The sequence below is a fragment of the Pristiophorus japonicus genome, chromosome 21 (genome assembly GCF_044704955.1).
Source record: "Pristiophorus japonicus isolate sPriJap1 chromosome 21, sPriJap1.hap1, whole genome shotgun sequence".
Classification (NCBI taxonomy): domain Eukaryota; kingdom Metazoa; phylum Chordata; class Chondrichthyes; family Pristiophoridae; genus Pristiophorus; species Pristiophorus japonicus.
In genome coordinates, this window is record NC_091997.1 from 32688415 (window position 1) to 32701841 (window position 13427).

The window sequence follows — 13427 nt, forward strand, 5'->3', positions numbered from 1 at the left end:
CCCACAGATCTCAGCGGGCCAGTCGATGTGTTCCAGGGTCCGAGACTCACAGATCTCAGTGGGCCAGTCGATGTGTTCCAGGGTCTGAGACCCACAGATCTCAGTGGGCCGGTCGATGAGTGCCAGGGTCTGAGACTCACAGATCTCAGTGGGCCAGTCGATGAGTGCCAGGGTCTGAGACCCACAGATCTCAGTGGGCCAGTCGATGAGTGCCAGGGTCCGAGACCCACAGATCTCAGTGGGCCGATCTATGTGTTCCAGGGTCTGGGACCCACAGATCTCAGTGGGCCGGTCGATGTGAGGTGTTCCAGGGTCTGAGACCCACAGATCTCAGTGGGCCGGTCGATGTGAGGTGTTCCAGGGTCTGGGACCCACAGATCTCAGTGGGCCGGTCGATGTGAGGTGTTCCAGGGTCTGGGACCCACAGATCTCAGTGGGCCGGTCGATGTGAGGTGTTCCAGGGTCTGAGACCCACAGATCTCAGTGGGCCGGTCGATGTGAGGTGTTCCAGGGTCTGGGACCCACAGATCTCAGTGGGCCGGTCGATGTGAGGTGTTCCAGGGTCTGAGACCCACAGATCTCAGTGGGCCGGTCGATGTGAGGTGTTCCAGGGTCTGGGACCCACAGATCTCAGTGGGCCGGTCGATGTGAGGTGTTCCAGGGTCTGAGACCCACAGATCTCAGTGGGCCGGTCGATGTGAGGTGTTCCAGGGTCTGGGACCCACAGATCTCAGTGGGCCGGTCGATGTGAGGTGTTCCAGGGTCTGGGACCCACAGATCGCAGTGGGCCGGTCGATGTGAGGTGTTCCAGGGTCTGGGACCCACAGATCTCAGTGGGCCGGTCGATGTGAGGTGTTCCAGGGTCTGAGACCCACAGATCTCAGTGAGCCGGTCGATGTGAGGTGTTCCAGGGTCTGGGACTCAGGGCCACAGTCGCACTTCGGTCTGTCCCTCACCTTCCCCGTGTGGCAGCAGCGACCTTGCCCCATGCTGATTGGGGCCGAGCGCTCGTTGCCCACTGTCTCCGAGCGAGGTCGAAGCCAGGGACCCCCCCACTGTCGGCTCAGTGATGAGGTGTTTGGTCTTTACGTTGCTGGCACCCCACGATCTCGCCCACCTGGACAGTGGGTTGATTACCAGCTGCATGAATATCGGGGAAGGAAAAGGGATCGATTCAAAAAACACAGCTCCTTCACGTGACTGCACGGTAGTTCGGGTCATTTGACCCGATGGTAATTCCAGGAAGAGCAAAGATTTGCCAATTGTGACTTCGGAGAAAAACAAAATAACCCAATGTCGCAATGTAACCGTCTTTAATTTTTAGTTTGCTTCAATTCCACTTTGTAATAATAGTGAGGTCACTACATACATGTGCTGGATGCTACATTCAAGTCAGATTTCAAAAACATTTCAATTCCAACATTCAAACCAAATTTCCACCATCCTTAGTGATTAACAATAAACCTGTACTGTATCTGCCCTATATTCATCATTTCAGAGCGATGGTGGAGACTTCATAAACTGTTTAATGGAAACACCAGTAAGAACTAGATCTACACAGCAGTTGCTCAAGTTGATTGGATGATGTTAGTTATGATCTATATAAATATTCCCAATCATGTACAAAGTACAAATTCACTGAACCACTCGCAATTCAGAACACATTTTTTTCCTCTGTAACCCACCCAAACCGGGATAGGATATGCAGACAGAAAGAAACAAGATATTAAGCAGCAAATATTATCTAGTCATCAACAGATCTTCTATTGTGTTGCTTACAGTAAGTTGTAGTGCAGTTCCATAGGGACGTATAACCATGATATATACGAGTGTTATGCAGTGCATGCATAATGTATTCTTCTGCTAATAAGAGGGAGTTGTGTGGCGTTAAGTAAACTCAGGTCGGCGTCAGAGTTTAAATGCAAACTTTGAAGTGCAGCAGATGTACACACACACACGCACACAACACACACGCACGGCTGATATGCTGTTTTAGCACAGGAGTGTTACACCATTATTTTGTATTATTTTGCTGCTACAGTGTATCTGTGTCTCTTCAAGCTTGATGGTTGTTAGATCATGGAAATTTACAGATTGGAAAATAGTTGCAAGTATCAGGCTTTAGGTCAGAAGTACCCTGCATTAAGAAATTGGCTCTTTCTCTTTTAGAAAAAAGGACTAGATTTGACATCTAGCCACACATGCGTGATGTTTGCTACTTGACTTAAAGAATAAGAGTGTGGTAAGATTTGCAATTAGCTCAACTGAAAAAGCCTCTTGCAGGTCGCTATTTTATATCACCGTCTTTGCATTGAGTCCCGATGCACTCAAAGTCACACACATGTGCGCGCACACACTCTTGCATCTTCCCGCCACAAGTCACACATGCCGTTCTCAAGTCCCCCTGCATGGCTGAAGCAAGGGTAATATTGGCGGAGTCGGGACAGCAGCTTGTCCCCTTCGACCGTGTAATACTACTTGGGTGAACAGCGATAAGATTTTAATGGAAAACAAAAATTAAATGAGACAAAAAGAAAAAAAAAATAATTAAAATTCAGACTGGATATGGTTACTACCTTTATAACGTAGAACTCAAACTGGTTTGTTGTTTGCCCTTCAGTTGGCCTCCATAAAATGGGACTGCACATGGTCTTCATAGGCAGCTTGTCGGCTCTCTGGAAAGGTCCTTTGGCACACTGGACACTCGCGAACGAAGTGCTTCAGAATGTGCTGCTCGAAATCAAAGTCCTCCAGGTTGAGCGGGAAGATGACCTCACACACTGGGCACATTTGGCTGCAAACATTTCACATTGTTTAAATGCAAGCATAAGAACATAAGAAATAGGAGCAGGAGTCGGCCATTTGACCCCTCGAGCCTGCTCCGCCATTCAATAAGATCATGGCTGATCTGATCATGGACTCAGCTCCACTTCCCTGCCCGCTTCCCATAACCCTTTACTCCCCATAACCCTTTACTCCCTTATCGCTCAAAAATCTGTCTATCTCCACCTTAAATATATTCAATGACCCAGCCTCCACAGCTCTCTGGGGCAGAGAATTCCAAAGATTCACGGCCCTCAAAGAAGAAATTCCTCCTCATCTCAGCTGTAAATGGGCAACCTTTTATTCTTAAACTATGCCCCCTAGAAATATAGAAACATAGAAAACAGGTGCAGGAGGAGGCCATTCGGCCCTTCGAGCCTGCACCACCAATCAATATGATCATGGCTGATCATGCAACTTTGATACCCCATTCCTGCTTTCTCTCCATACCCCTTGATCCCTTTAGCCGTAAGGGCCACATCTAACTCCCTTTTGAACATATCTAACGAACTGGCCTCAACAACTTTCTGTGGTAGAGAATTCCACAGGTTCACAATTCTCTGAGTGAAGAAGTTTCTCCGCATCTCAGTCCTAAATGGCTTACTCCGTACCCTTAGACTGTGATCCCTGGTTCTGGACTTCCCCAACATCGGGAACATTCTTCCTGCATCTAACCTGTCCAATCCCGCCAGAATTGTATATATTTCTATGAGATCCCCTCTCATCCTTCTAAATTCCAGTGACTATAAGCCTAGTCAATCCAGTCTTTCTTCATATGTCAGCCTTGTCATCCCAGGAATCAGTCTGGTGAACCTTCGCTGCACTCCCTCAATAGCAAGAATGTCCTTCCTCAGATTAGGAGACCAAAACTGTACACAATATTCAAGGTGTGGCCTCACCAAGGCCCTGTACAACTGTAGTAAGACCTCCCTATAGTCAAATCCTCTTGCTATGAAGGCCAACATGCCATTTGCCTTCTTCACCGCCTGCTGTACCTGCATGCTAACTTTCAATGACTGATGTATCATGACACCCAGGTCTCGTTGCACCTCCCCTTTTACTAATCTGTCACCATTCAGATAATATTATGTCTTCCTGTTTTTGCCACCAAAGTGGATAACCTCACATTTATCTACATTATAATGCATCTGCCATGCATTTGTCCACTCACCTAACCTGTCCAAGTCACCCTGCAGCCTCTTAGCATCCTCCTCACAGCTCACACTGCCACCCAGCTTAGTGTCATCTGCAAACTTGGAGATATTACATTAATTTCCTTCGTCTAAATCATTAATGTATATTGTAAATAGCTGGGGTCCCAGCACTGGACCTTGCAATACCCCACAATTCACTGCCTGCCATTCTGAAAAGGACCCGTTTATTCCTACTCTTTGCTTCCTGTCTGCCAACCAGTTCTCTATCCACATCAATACATTACCCCCAATACCATGTACCTTAATTTTGCACACTAATCTCTTGTGTGGGACCTTGTCAAAAGCCTTTTGAAAGTCCAAATGCACCACATCCACTGGTTCTCCCTTGTCCACTGTACTAGTTACATCCTCAAAAAATTCTCGAAGATTTGACAAGCATGATTTCCCTTTCATAAATCCATGCTGACTTGGACCAAATGAACTGCTATTACAGCTTTAATAATTGATTCCAACATTTTCTGAAGTCAGGCTAACCGGTCTATAATTCCGTGTTTTCTCTCCCCCTCCTTTTTTAAAAAGTGGTGTTACATTAGCTACCCTCCAGTCCATAGGAACTGATCCAGAGTCAATAGAATGTTGTTAAATGATCACCAATGCATCCACTATTTCCATTTCTATTTCTAGATTCCCCCACGAGTGGAAACATCTCTCTGCATCTACCTTGTCAAGCCCCTTCAGTATCTTATATATTTCAATAAGTTCACCTCTCATTCTTCTAAACTCACCATGAATATACAAGGCACCAAACAGTTACATTGAACTTTACAGAACACAGGATAGTACCATGAATTTTTTGAAGAAAAGCAAATTGTTGCAGCAATGTCCATCCATACCTGTCAATGCTCTCTTCTTCGGTGTCCTGTGAATTCTCCTGTGTCGGGAAAGAAACAGTTAGCCCACTCACGCCTTTGGTCACGAGCATTGCGAAGAAGAACATAAGAATTAGGAGCAGGAGTCGGCCATTCGGCCCCTCGAGACTGCTCCAATATTCAATGAGATCATGGCTGATGTTCTACCTCAACTCCACTTTCCTGCCTGATCCCCATATCCCTCGATTCCCTTAATATCAAAAATTCTATCGATCTCTGCCTTGAACATACTCAATGACTGAGCATCCACAGCCCCCTGGGGCAGAGAATGCCAAAGATTCACCACCCTCTGAATGAAGAAGTTTCTCCTCATCTCAGTCCTAAATGGCCGACCCCTTATCCTGAGACTGTGACCCCTGGTTCTAGACTCCCCAGCCAGGGGAAACATCTTCCCTGCATCTACCCGGTCAAGCCCTGTAAGAATTTTGTATGTTTCAAATGTGACGTACTCCCAGCACAAACCAATTCCGATTGTATCTTTTAAAAAGAAATTCGCTCACGAGATGTGGGTGACGCTGGCAAGGCCGGCATTTATTGCCCGTCCCTAATTACCCCTCAAGGAGGTGGTGGTGAGCCGCCTTCTTGAACCGCTGCAGTCCATGTGGTAAGCAGCGGTTTGGTACAACTGAGTGTCTCGCTGGGCCATTTCAGAGGGCAGTTAAGAGTCAACCACAGTGCTGTGGGTCTGGAGTCACATGCAAGGGCGGCAGAATTCCTTCCCTAAAAGGACATCAGTGAACCAGACAGGTTTTTACAAGTCCAGTCGTTACTTGCTTTTTATTCCAGATTTATTAATTAACTTAAATTTGTTATATATGCAGACTATAGATATACTCTCTGTGTAGTCACTGTGTAGTTGCACAAGATGGAGACTGGTTTACCTGAAGGTACCATCAACAAGGTTCACACTGTATATACACTATGCTGGCACCACCAGAGGGTGCAACTGGTGGAGGCCCAGGGGTCACCTGCACACCACAGTGCCCGGGTATAAAAGGGAGTCCACCACGTGGTAACCTCACTCTGGAGTTATATTAAATGGACTAAGGTCACTACAGTTCAAGTACAATACTTTGCCTCGTGGAGTCATTATTAGAGCATCTAAAGACGTAACAAAATTCCCCAGCTGCCATGATGGGATTTGAACTCGTGTCTCTGGATCATCAGTCCAGGCCTTAGGATTACAAGTCCAGTAACATAACCACTATGCTACCGTAGCCTGCATCTCAGAAAGGCTCAGTGCTCTGGGATTTACAGAAAAACTTGTGGATGGTCCGGTTTCAAATGCGCAGATTTGGAAGAAGAGCAGGGGAGTTATCCCCGGTGTCTTGGTCAATATTTATCCCTCACTCAACATCACAAACAGATTATCTGGTCATTATCACATTGCAGTTTGTGGGAACTTGCTGTGCGCAAATTGGCTGCTGCATTTCCCACATTACAACAGTGACTGCACTCCAAAAGTACTTCATTGGCTGTGAAGCACTTTGAGATGTCCGGTGGTTGTGAAAGGCGCTATATAAATGCAGGTCTCTCTAATAACCCAAGTGGAACGGAGATTAAATGGAGCGGGTGTACTGACGGTACAGATCAGGGCCAAACCTGATATCATCTTCCTGGCCTGTGGGCCTCAGTATTAGACGGACAATCTCATGCAAGGAGCCGAGGAATATGCAGAAATGTGGCCTCTACCAAAACTGCTTTGTGGTTTGGTCTCTGTCCCGAAGGCCATGGACTTGTCCAAGTCGGTCTTGCCCCACCTCCCGTGAGACGGCGTGCTGCGCTACCGCACAATACCGGAACTACCGGCCAAGAACAAACCCAGGGAGGGCTGGCGGGTGCAGATATCAGTCAGGACATCAATCTTGGGTCTTCTGACAGGAAGGGTGACCTTCCAATCGATGCTCCCGGGCCAAGTCTCCTCACAGAGCACGATTGATGCTGTGAGCAGCTGACAACAACCTGCGTTACAGCGAGGGGACTAAGCGAGCGGTTTCAAGCGGAAATCCCAAAACCTGCACCAAGCAGTTGCCGCGGGACCAAATGCTTCACCAGAAAGAAAGACTTGCATTTCTATAGCGCCTTTCACGACCACCGGACCTTTCAAAGCGCTTTATAGCCAATGAAATATTGTTTTGAATCACTGCTGTAATGTGGGAAACGTGGCAGCCAATTTGCGCACAGCAAGCTCCCACAAACAGCAATGTGATAATGACCAGATAATCTGTTTTAGTGATGTTGATTGAGGGATAAATATTGACCCCAGGACACCGGGGATAACTCCCCTGCTCTTCTTAGAAAGAGTGGCCATGGGATCTTTTATGTCCACCTGAGAGTAGATGGGGCCTCGGTTTAACATCTCATCCGAAAGACGGCACCTCCGACAGTGCGGCACTCCCTCAGCACCGTACTGTGCTCAAGTCCCTCGAGTAGAACTTGACCCCACAACTGTTCTGACTCAGAGGCGAGGGTGCTACCCACTGAGCCACAGCTGACAGAGGATGAAATAAATAAAAAGCTGGTTTATAAATGAGATTATTTACCTTGCTATCCTGGCGCTGCACCAAGTCAATGCTCGCACCAGTCTGTGATCCTTCGTTACCTGGAGGGTAAAAATTAAAAGAATCAAAAGCGATTAAAAGCTTCACTTGCAGTCGGTCATTCGACAATTGCAGTCACCTTAATTGACCGTTCCAGTCGAGGGGCTGTTGCGCTGCGGGAATAACGAGCGTGCGAGAAACCACAGCACAAGGATATGTCTGTTGGGACGATGTCGGGAGGGGGTCTGGAGTTTTATCTGTGGATTGCTTGCGCATCATGTACGGAAGCCCACATTAAAAAAATTGCAAAACGCTGACCCTTCAACACCGAAAATGAATTGTGTGTGATCGGAGACGCACAAGGGAGCGCTACACGATGCCCAAGCTAAATTACAGGGTGTGCAGGAGCAAGGGAGGGTGATGGTCAGGGTTAACTGCTCATCACATGTGCATGGAGGGATTTTCAGGCGATCTCATCACTGTGTCCTGTTCATAGACATGTGCTGCATACAATATTTAAACACTTTGGATCCAATGACACTGTCCCTACACAGCTGATCGTTTTGTTGCAAGATTAATTTTCATTTTAAGAACAGCCTAAGGAGCTGCTGCAACTTGTTGGACACTAGCTGAGATGGTCATTTCAGGGCACTTCCTGTGGCTTCGAGTGGCCCTTCAATCACAGGTCAGGACTTTCCTACATTGGGGTTTTGAGAGAGGATGCGCGAATGTTGTTTTTTTTAAGCTATCGTGATTTACCCGGAACGACACCCGAATATATTGTTAGATTGTGGTGTTCAAAAAAAAAAGACGTTTTCAACACTCTGTATGAAGATCAAAATTGTGAAGGTCATTAAGAGAATAAACGAACTATCATGAAAATGTAGAGAACGAGAGACATATAGTCAGCGATCATGAATGACCGACAGGGAAAGAGAGGTATATCGTGAGCTAACGAGAGATAGTGAATGAACACAAGAAAGGATGTTGACAGCCCACTGCGAGTGATTTGGGGGGGGGAGGGGGCGGTTTGGGGAAGGATCTGAACCTGTGCTGTGTGTGCCTTGGACCAGATGGGTCTGGGGAGGGCTAGAAAGAGAGAAACTCCAGAGGCACCGAGAGAAAGGGGATTGACAGGATAGATGCTGAGAGGTTGTTTCCCCCGGGCTGGAAAGTCTAGAACCAGGGGTCAGAGTCTCAGGATAAGGGGTCGGCCATTTAAGACTGAGATGAGGAGGAATTTCTTCACTCAGAGGGTGGTGAATCTTTGGAATTCTCTGCCTCAGAGGGCTGTGGATGCTGAGTCTCTGAATATATTCAAGGCTGAGATCGATAGATTTTGGGAATCTAGGGGAAATTGAGGGATATTGGGATTGGGCAGGAATGTGGAGTTGAGGTCGATGATCAGCCATGATCTTATTCAATGGCGGAGCAGGCTCGAGGGATCAAATGGCCGATTCCTGCTCCTAATTCTTATGTTCTTAAAGGGGGAGACGCCCCTCTCCGAAGTGTTGGTGGTGAAGACTGTTAGTAGGTTAAAAAAATATCTAGAGGGGACTTCTTTTGAATATTTCAAACGTGTTTTTTTCCCCAAGTGCTGAAAACAATTGGCCACCATTTCAGTGTCTTTGAGCAACAACACACACTCCAGGCTGCATAACTTTGAAATCAATGCTCGGAATGTGGTGTGTGGGTGGGAGAGGCGGAAACAGGAAAAACACAAGAGCGCAGAGACGAACAGATCAAACTTTGGACGCTTTATTGAAATGATTGCACATGAGGGCCGCCTCCCCTCTCCTCATCGGTCACGTCAACACCCGAGCAGAAGGAAACGTTTCCTTGTCGCGTTGCTGCCTCTACATGCGACTCCAGCCTTTCTTTCCCCCACCCCTCTATCTTGCAGGGGATCCCCATCTCCCTAACCCTGCGTGAGGAGGGAAAAAAGAAAACACAGACACACACACTTACGTCACTCATCAATTTCAAAAATGGCTAGATTTCAGCGATCGGGACATGTTAGGCAGACTGATTTCCAAGGGCATTGGAACATAGGGACAGGAGGCGGCCGTTCAGCCCCTCGGGCCTGCTCCGCCATTCGACGAGATCATGTCTGATCTGCACCTCAGAGATTCGGGTTGTCCATCGCACTTGGCCCCACATGACCCAAGAAACTCTGTTCTGCTTGCACATCTATTTCTCACGCATCAGGTTGTGCCCTGTTTGCATTTCATGGGCCTGCCGATTTGGAAAAGGCGGTTCTTAACTCAGTCACCTCATTGGTGGACAAGTCCTAAATCAGAAGCCCAAGATTGGTTAGCATCAACAAATTGAGATATATGGTAATTAATAGGAACGGAGATTTAAACGTTACCGAATACTTTGATCAAACAGCACACACCTATGTGTCCGTGAACACACTTGGACACACCTGCCCCAAGTAGAAATTCCAGCTAATATTTTTGTAGCTGCGATCCCATGGCCTCGCCCCTCCCCAACTCTAACCTCCTCCAAGCCGACAACCCCCCACCAACACAGCGTTCCTTGAACTCTGCCCTCTTGCGCATCCTCCGATTTTCATCACCTTACCATCGGCGGCCGTGCCTTCAGCTGCCTGGGCTCCAAGCTCTGGAATTTCCTCCCTAAACCTCTCCGCCTCTCTCTCCTCCTTAAAGACGCTCCTTAAAACCTACCTCTGTGACTAAGCCCATTCCAATATTCTCCTTTGGCTCGGAGTCAACTTTTGTTGGATAACGTTCCCTAGAAACGCTTTGGGAACGTTTTCCCACATTAAAAGGCCCCAGAATAAATGCAAGTGGTTTGCAAGTTGCAATGGCTTAAAGGGAGTATTCAATGGCATGATAAATGATCCAGTCCCCAAAAAGTATTATTCAATTTTATTATTGTGATGGGAGCACTATTTCGAAGAACAGCACCGGAGTTCTTCCTGGTGTGCTGGCCAATATTTATCCCTCAACCAACGCCTATATCAGGTCATTTATTTAATTGCTATTTTGGGAGCTTGCTGTGCGCAACCTGCCTGCCGCATTTCCTACATTACAACGGTGACGACACTTCAAAAAGTGCTTCACTGACTGTAAAGCGCTTTGCGACGTCCAGTGGTCGTGAAAGACGCTATATAAATGCAAGTCTTTATTTATTCCCGCCGCTTGAACAGAAGTTCTAACCAACCACACTGTTGCTTTTTTTTTTCAAATGCCTACACTACAGGACACACCAACTTTTGAAAAGAGGAGATAAGGTGAGAAAAATCCAGTTGTGAATTCCCTCTCTAAATCCTTCCATCTTTTAAGATCATTCTCGAAACCCACCTATTCGACCAAGACTTCAGCCACCACTCCCGATCTCCCACTCATGGTTCAGCATCAACCCCCCTGATCTATTTCCACACCTGTAACATCCCCCGTCTCCGCCCCTATCACAGCCCACTTGCTGCTAACACCCCCATATCCGTGATTTTGTTATCTCCAGACTCGAATATTCTAAGCTTTCCAGTCCAGCCTCTCATCTTCCACCCTCCATAAACTTGAGCTGATGTCTGCGCTCCTCTAATTCTACCCTCCGGGAGCATCCTCGATTATAATTGCTCTACCATTGGTGGCCGTGCCTTCTGTTGCCTGGGCCCCAAGCTCTGGAACTCCCTGCCTAAACCTCTTTGCCTCCCTACCTCTCTTTCCTCCATTAAGATGCTCTTTAAAACCGACTTCTTTGACCAAGCTTTTGATCATCTGCCTTAATTTCTCCCTATGTGGCTTGGTGTCAAATTTTGTTTTTATAACACTCTTGTGAAACGTTTTACGACGTCAAAAGCACTATATAAATACAAGTTATTATTGTTGATACAAATCTCTGCTGCCCATACCCTAACCCGCGCCAGGTTCCGCTCACCTATCACCCCTGCATTCGATGACCTCCAACAGTTTTTAAATTCTCATCCTCCTGCTCAGATCCCTCCATGGCATCGCCCCTCCATATTTATAACCTCTTCCAAGCCTACAATCCTCCATCAACGCAGCGTTCCTTGAACTCTGGTCTATTGTGTGTTCCCCATCATCCTGTCATTGGTGGCCGTGCCTTCAGCTTCCTGGGCTTTAACCTCTGGAATTCCTTCCCCATTCTCCTTTAAAATGCTCCTTAAAACCTAACCCTTTGACCAAGCTCCCCTCCCAATTATCCTTCTTCGGCTTGGAGTCAATTTCTGTTTGACAACGCTCCTTGGGAATGTTTTCCCACATTAAAGGGCCCGAAATAAATGCAACTTTGCTTGAACCCACACCAGAATCACAGCAAGATACCAACAGGAGCATGAGCAAGTACTGAGGAAGAGTGAATACGGAATTTCGAATCACCTACTAGAGTATGGGTTGCCAAACAGGAGTCCAGAATGTCCGGAATCGACCTTTGGAACAGTCAAGCTGTAGGGATTTGTGTGCTCCAGCTGGAATGATCTACTCCACGGGTTTGAGCCCACCTTCAATTCGCCAATCTTCTTGTTCAGCTTCTGTCAACGAAAGTCAAACGATCGTAACAGGAAACGCCCCGAGAAACAGCATCCGAGCACAAGTGGATCAGAACTGGGAGTCTTCTGGGACCACGCTACACAGGGCGGGAGGAATGAATCGAATCACACAGCGGAGGAGGAGGCCATTCTGCCCTCTGGGCTGGATTTCCGGTTGAGGGACTGGAACGTCTGGCGGTGGATAAATTCGGTGTTGGGAAATGGTTTGCGTCGGCAGCCACATAAATTCAGCAGCTGAGGTCCTGAGTGTGGGGCGGAGCCCTGAGGGAGGGTGTTCCACACTTATCTTGGAGCGCTAGGCCGGCTGAGCAACTGGATATCCGTTGCTAAAGAGACGGATCTGTAGCGCCCCAAGAGAGGCCTCCCTGGGGGGGGGGGGGGGGGGGGGAAATTGCCACAAAAAATATTCCCAATATATTACTCACCCCAAATAACGATAAATCTCACAAAGGAAATAAAAAAAACCCTTAATCCCACTGACCTCACGCGAACATTCGTTCCCTCTCCAGTGCCGGGACAGTTCGGAATGCTCACTTTCTCGGGCGGGTTGGAGATGGGGCGCTGCGGGGTCAGCGCAAAACAAATTGAGATCGGGATGATCCCGGGGATGTTGCACACCCGGGCGAGCATTTCGCGAGCACGAACAGAGGCGCAATGCAAACGAAAATCCTGCCCAATTTGTGCCTGTGCTGGCTCTTTGAACGAGCGAAGCAATTAGCCCCCCTACCCTGCTCTTCCCCCATCGCACTCAATATTTTCCTCCATTTCAAGCATCTGAAATTCAGATGATTTCAGGAATTTATATTCCATTTGGCTCAACGGCGTTGCAGATTAATAAACACATTTTTAATTGAAAAAAAACCTCGGAAATTGGCAAAGCAAAATTTGATCAAACCTATTCTCAGACTCTGGAGATTTAGTAATGCAGAATCCTGAAATCAGATTAATCTCAACCGCATTGCCGCGGATAGCAGGCAGCAACTTGCACTTTATAGCAACGTTGCTTGAGGGTTCGCCACTGGATCCAGGATTATTTGCAAAGAGTGTGGGCAGGAACATCAGCTGGACCCAGGTACAGCGGAGGAGCGGTGAGAGATCGCGGCAGAGATGCAGCAAATGTTTTTGTGGTGCAGGAACGACGAGATCGCGTGGCGGAGGTGCAGCGAATGAGGGTAGAGGGCCCAGGGGCAGCACGGGCCAGCCCACACTGCGATATGTGCGAACTAGGTCTGTGCAGCAGAGCAGGTCTCCAGTCGTCCTGGTTAACCCTTGCCACTAGATAAAGGCCGAGTTCTGTGGTGGCTGGTGTGCAACAGTTGCCACACGTTAAAAAAAATCCACGCACAGGCATCTTCCACCCCTGGAGTTCAGGACTGGAACATTGGGTCCTTCATTGAAACACCTGTGAACTCATGTGGAAGCAAATCACCCTCATTCGAGGGAG

The 13427-nt window shown here is 47.7% G+C and overlaps 1 protein-coding gene across 4 annotated transcripts in view; it reads right to left on the reverse strand.

Annotated features, from left to right (window-relative positions):
- Nucleotides 1-1296: 1296 nt before the first annotated feature.
- LOC139233902 (tax1-binding protein 1 homolog) overlaps nucleotides 1297-13427 on the reverse strand; it is a 63017-nt gene continuing 50886 nt past the window's right edge. For 3 of the 4 annotated variants that reach the window (XM_070864560.1, XM_070864557.1, XM_070864558.1), the window contains exons 13-16: nucleotides 11818-11965; nucleotides 7450-7508; nucleotides 4871-4908; nucleotides 1297-2794 (exon numbers count right to left, since the gene is read on the reverse strand). In XM_070864560.1, coding sequence (XP_070720661.1) covers nucleotides 2617-2794; nucleotides 4871-4908; nucleotides 7450-7508; nucleotides 11818-11965 — 423 coding nt within the window. In that variant the 3' untranslated portion in view covers nucleotides 1297-2616. Of the gene's footprint in view, nucleotides 2795-4870; nucleotides 4909-7449; nucleotides 7509-9127; nucleotides 9371-11817; nucleotides 11966-13427 lie in introns of those variants that run through there. The other variant, XM_070864561.1, reaches the window with a different exon arrangement.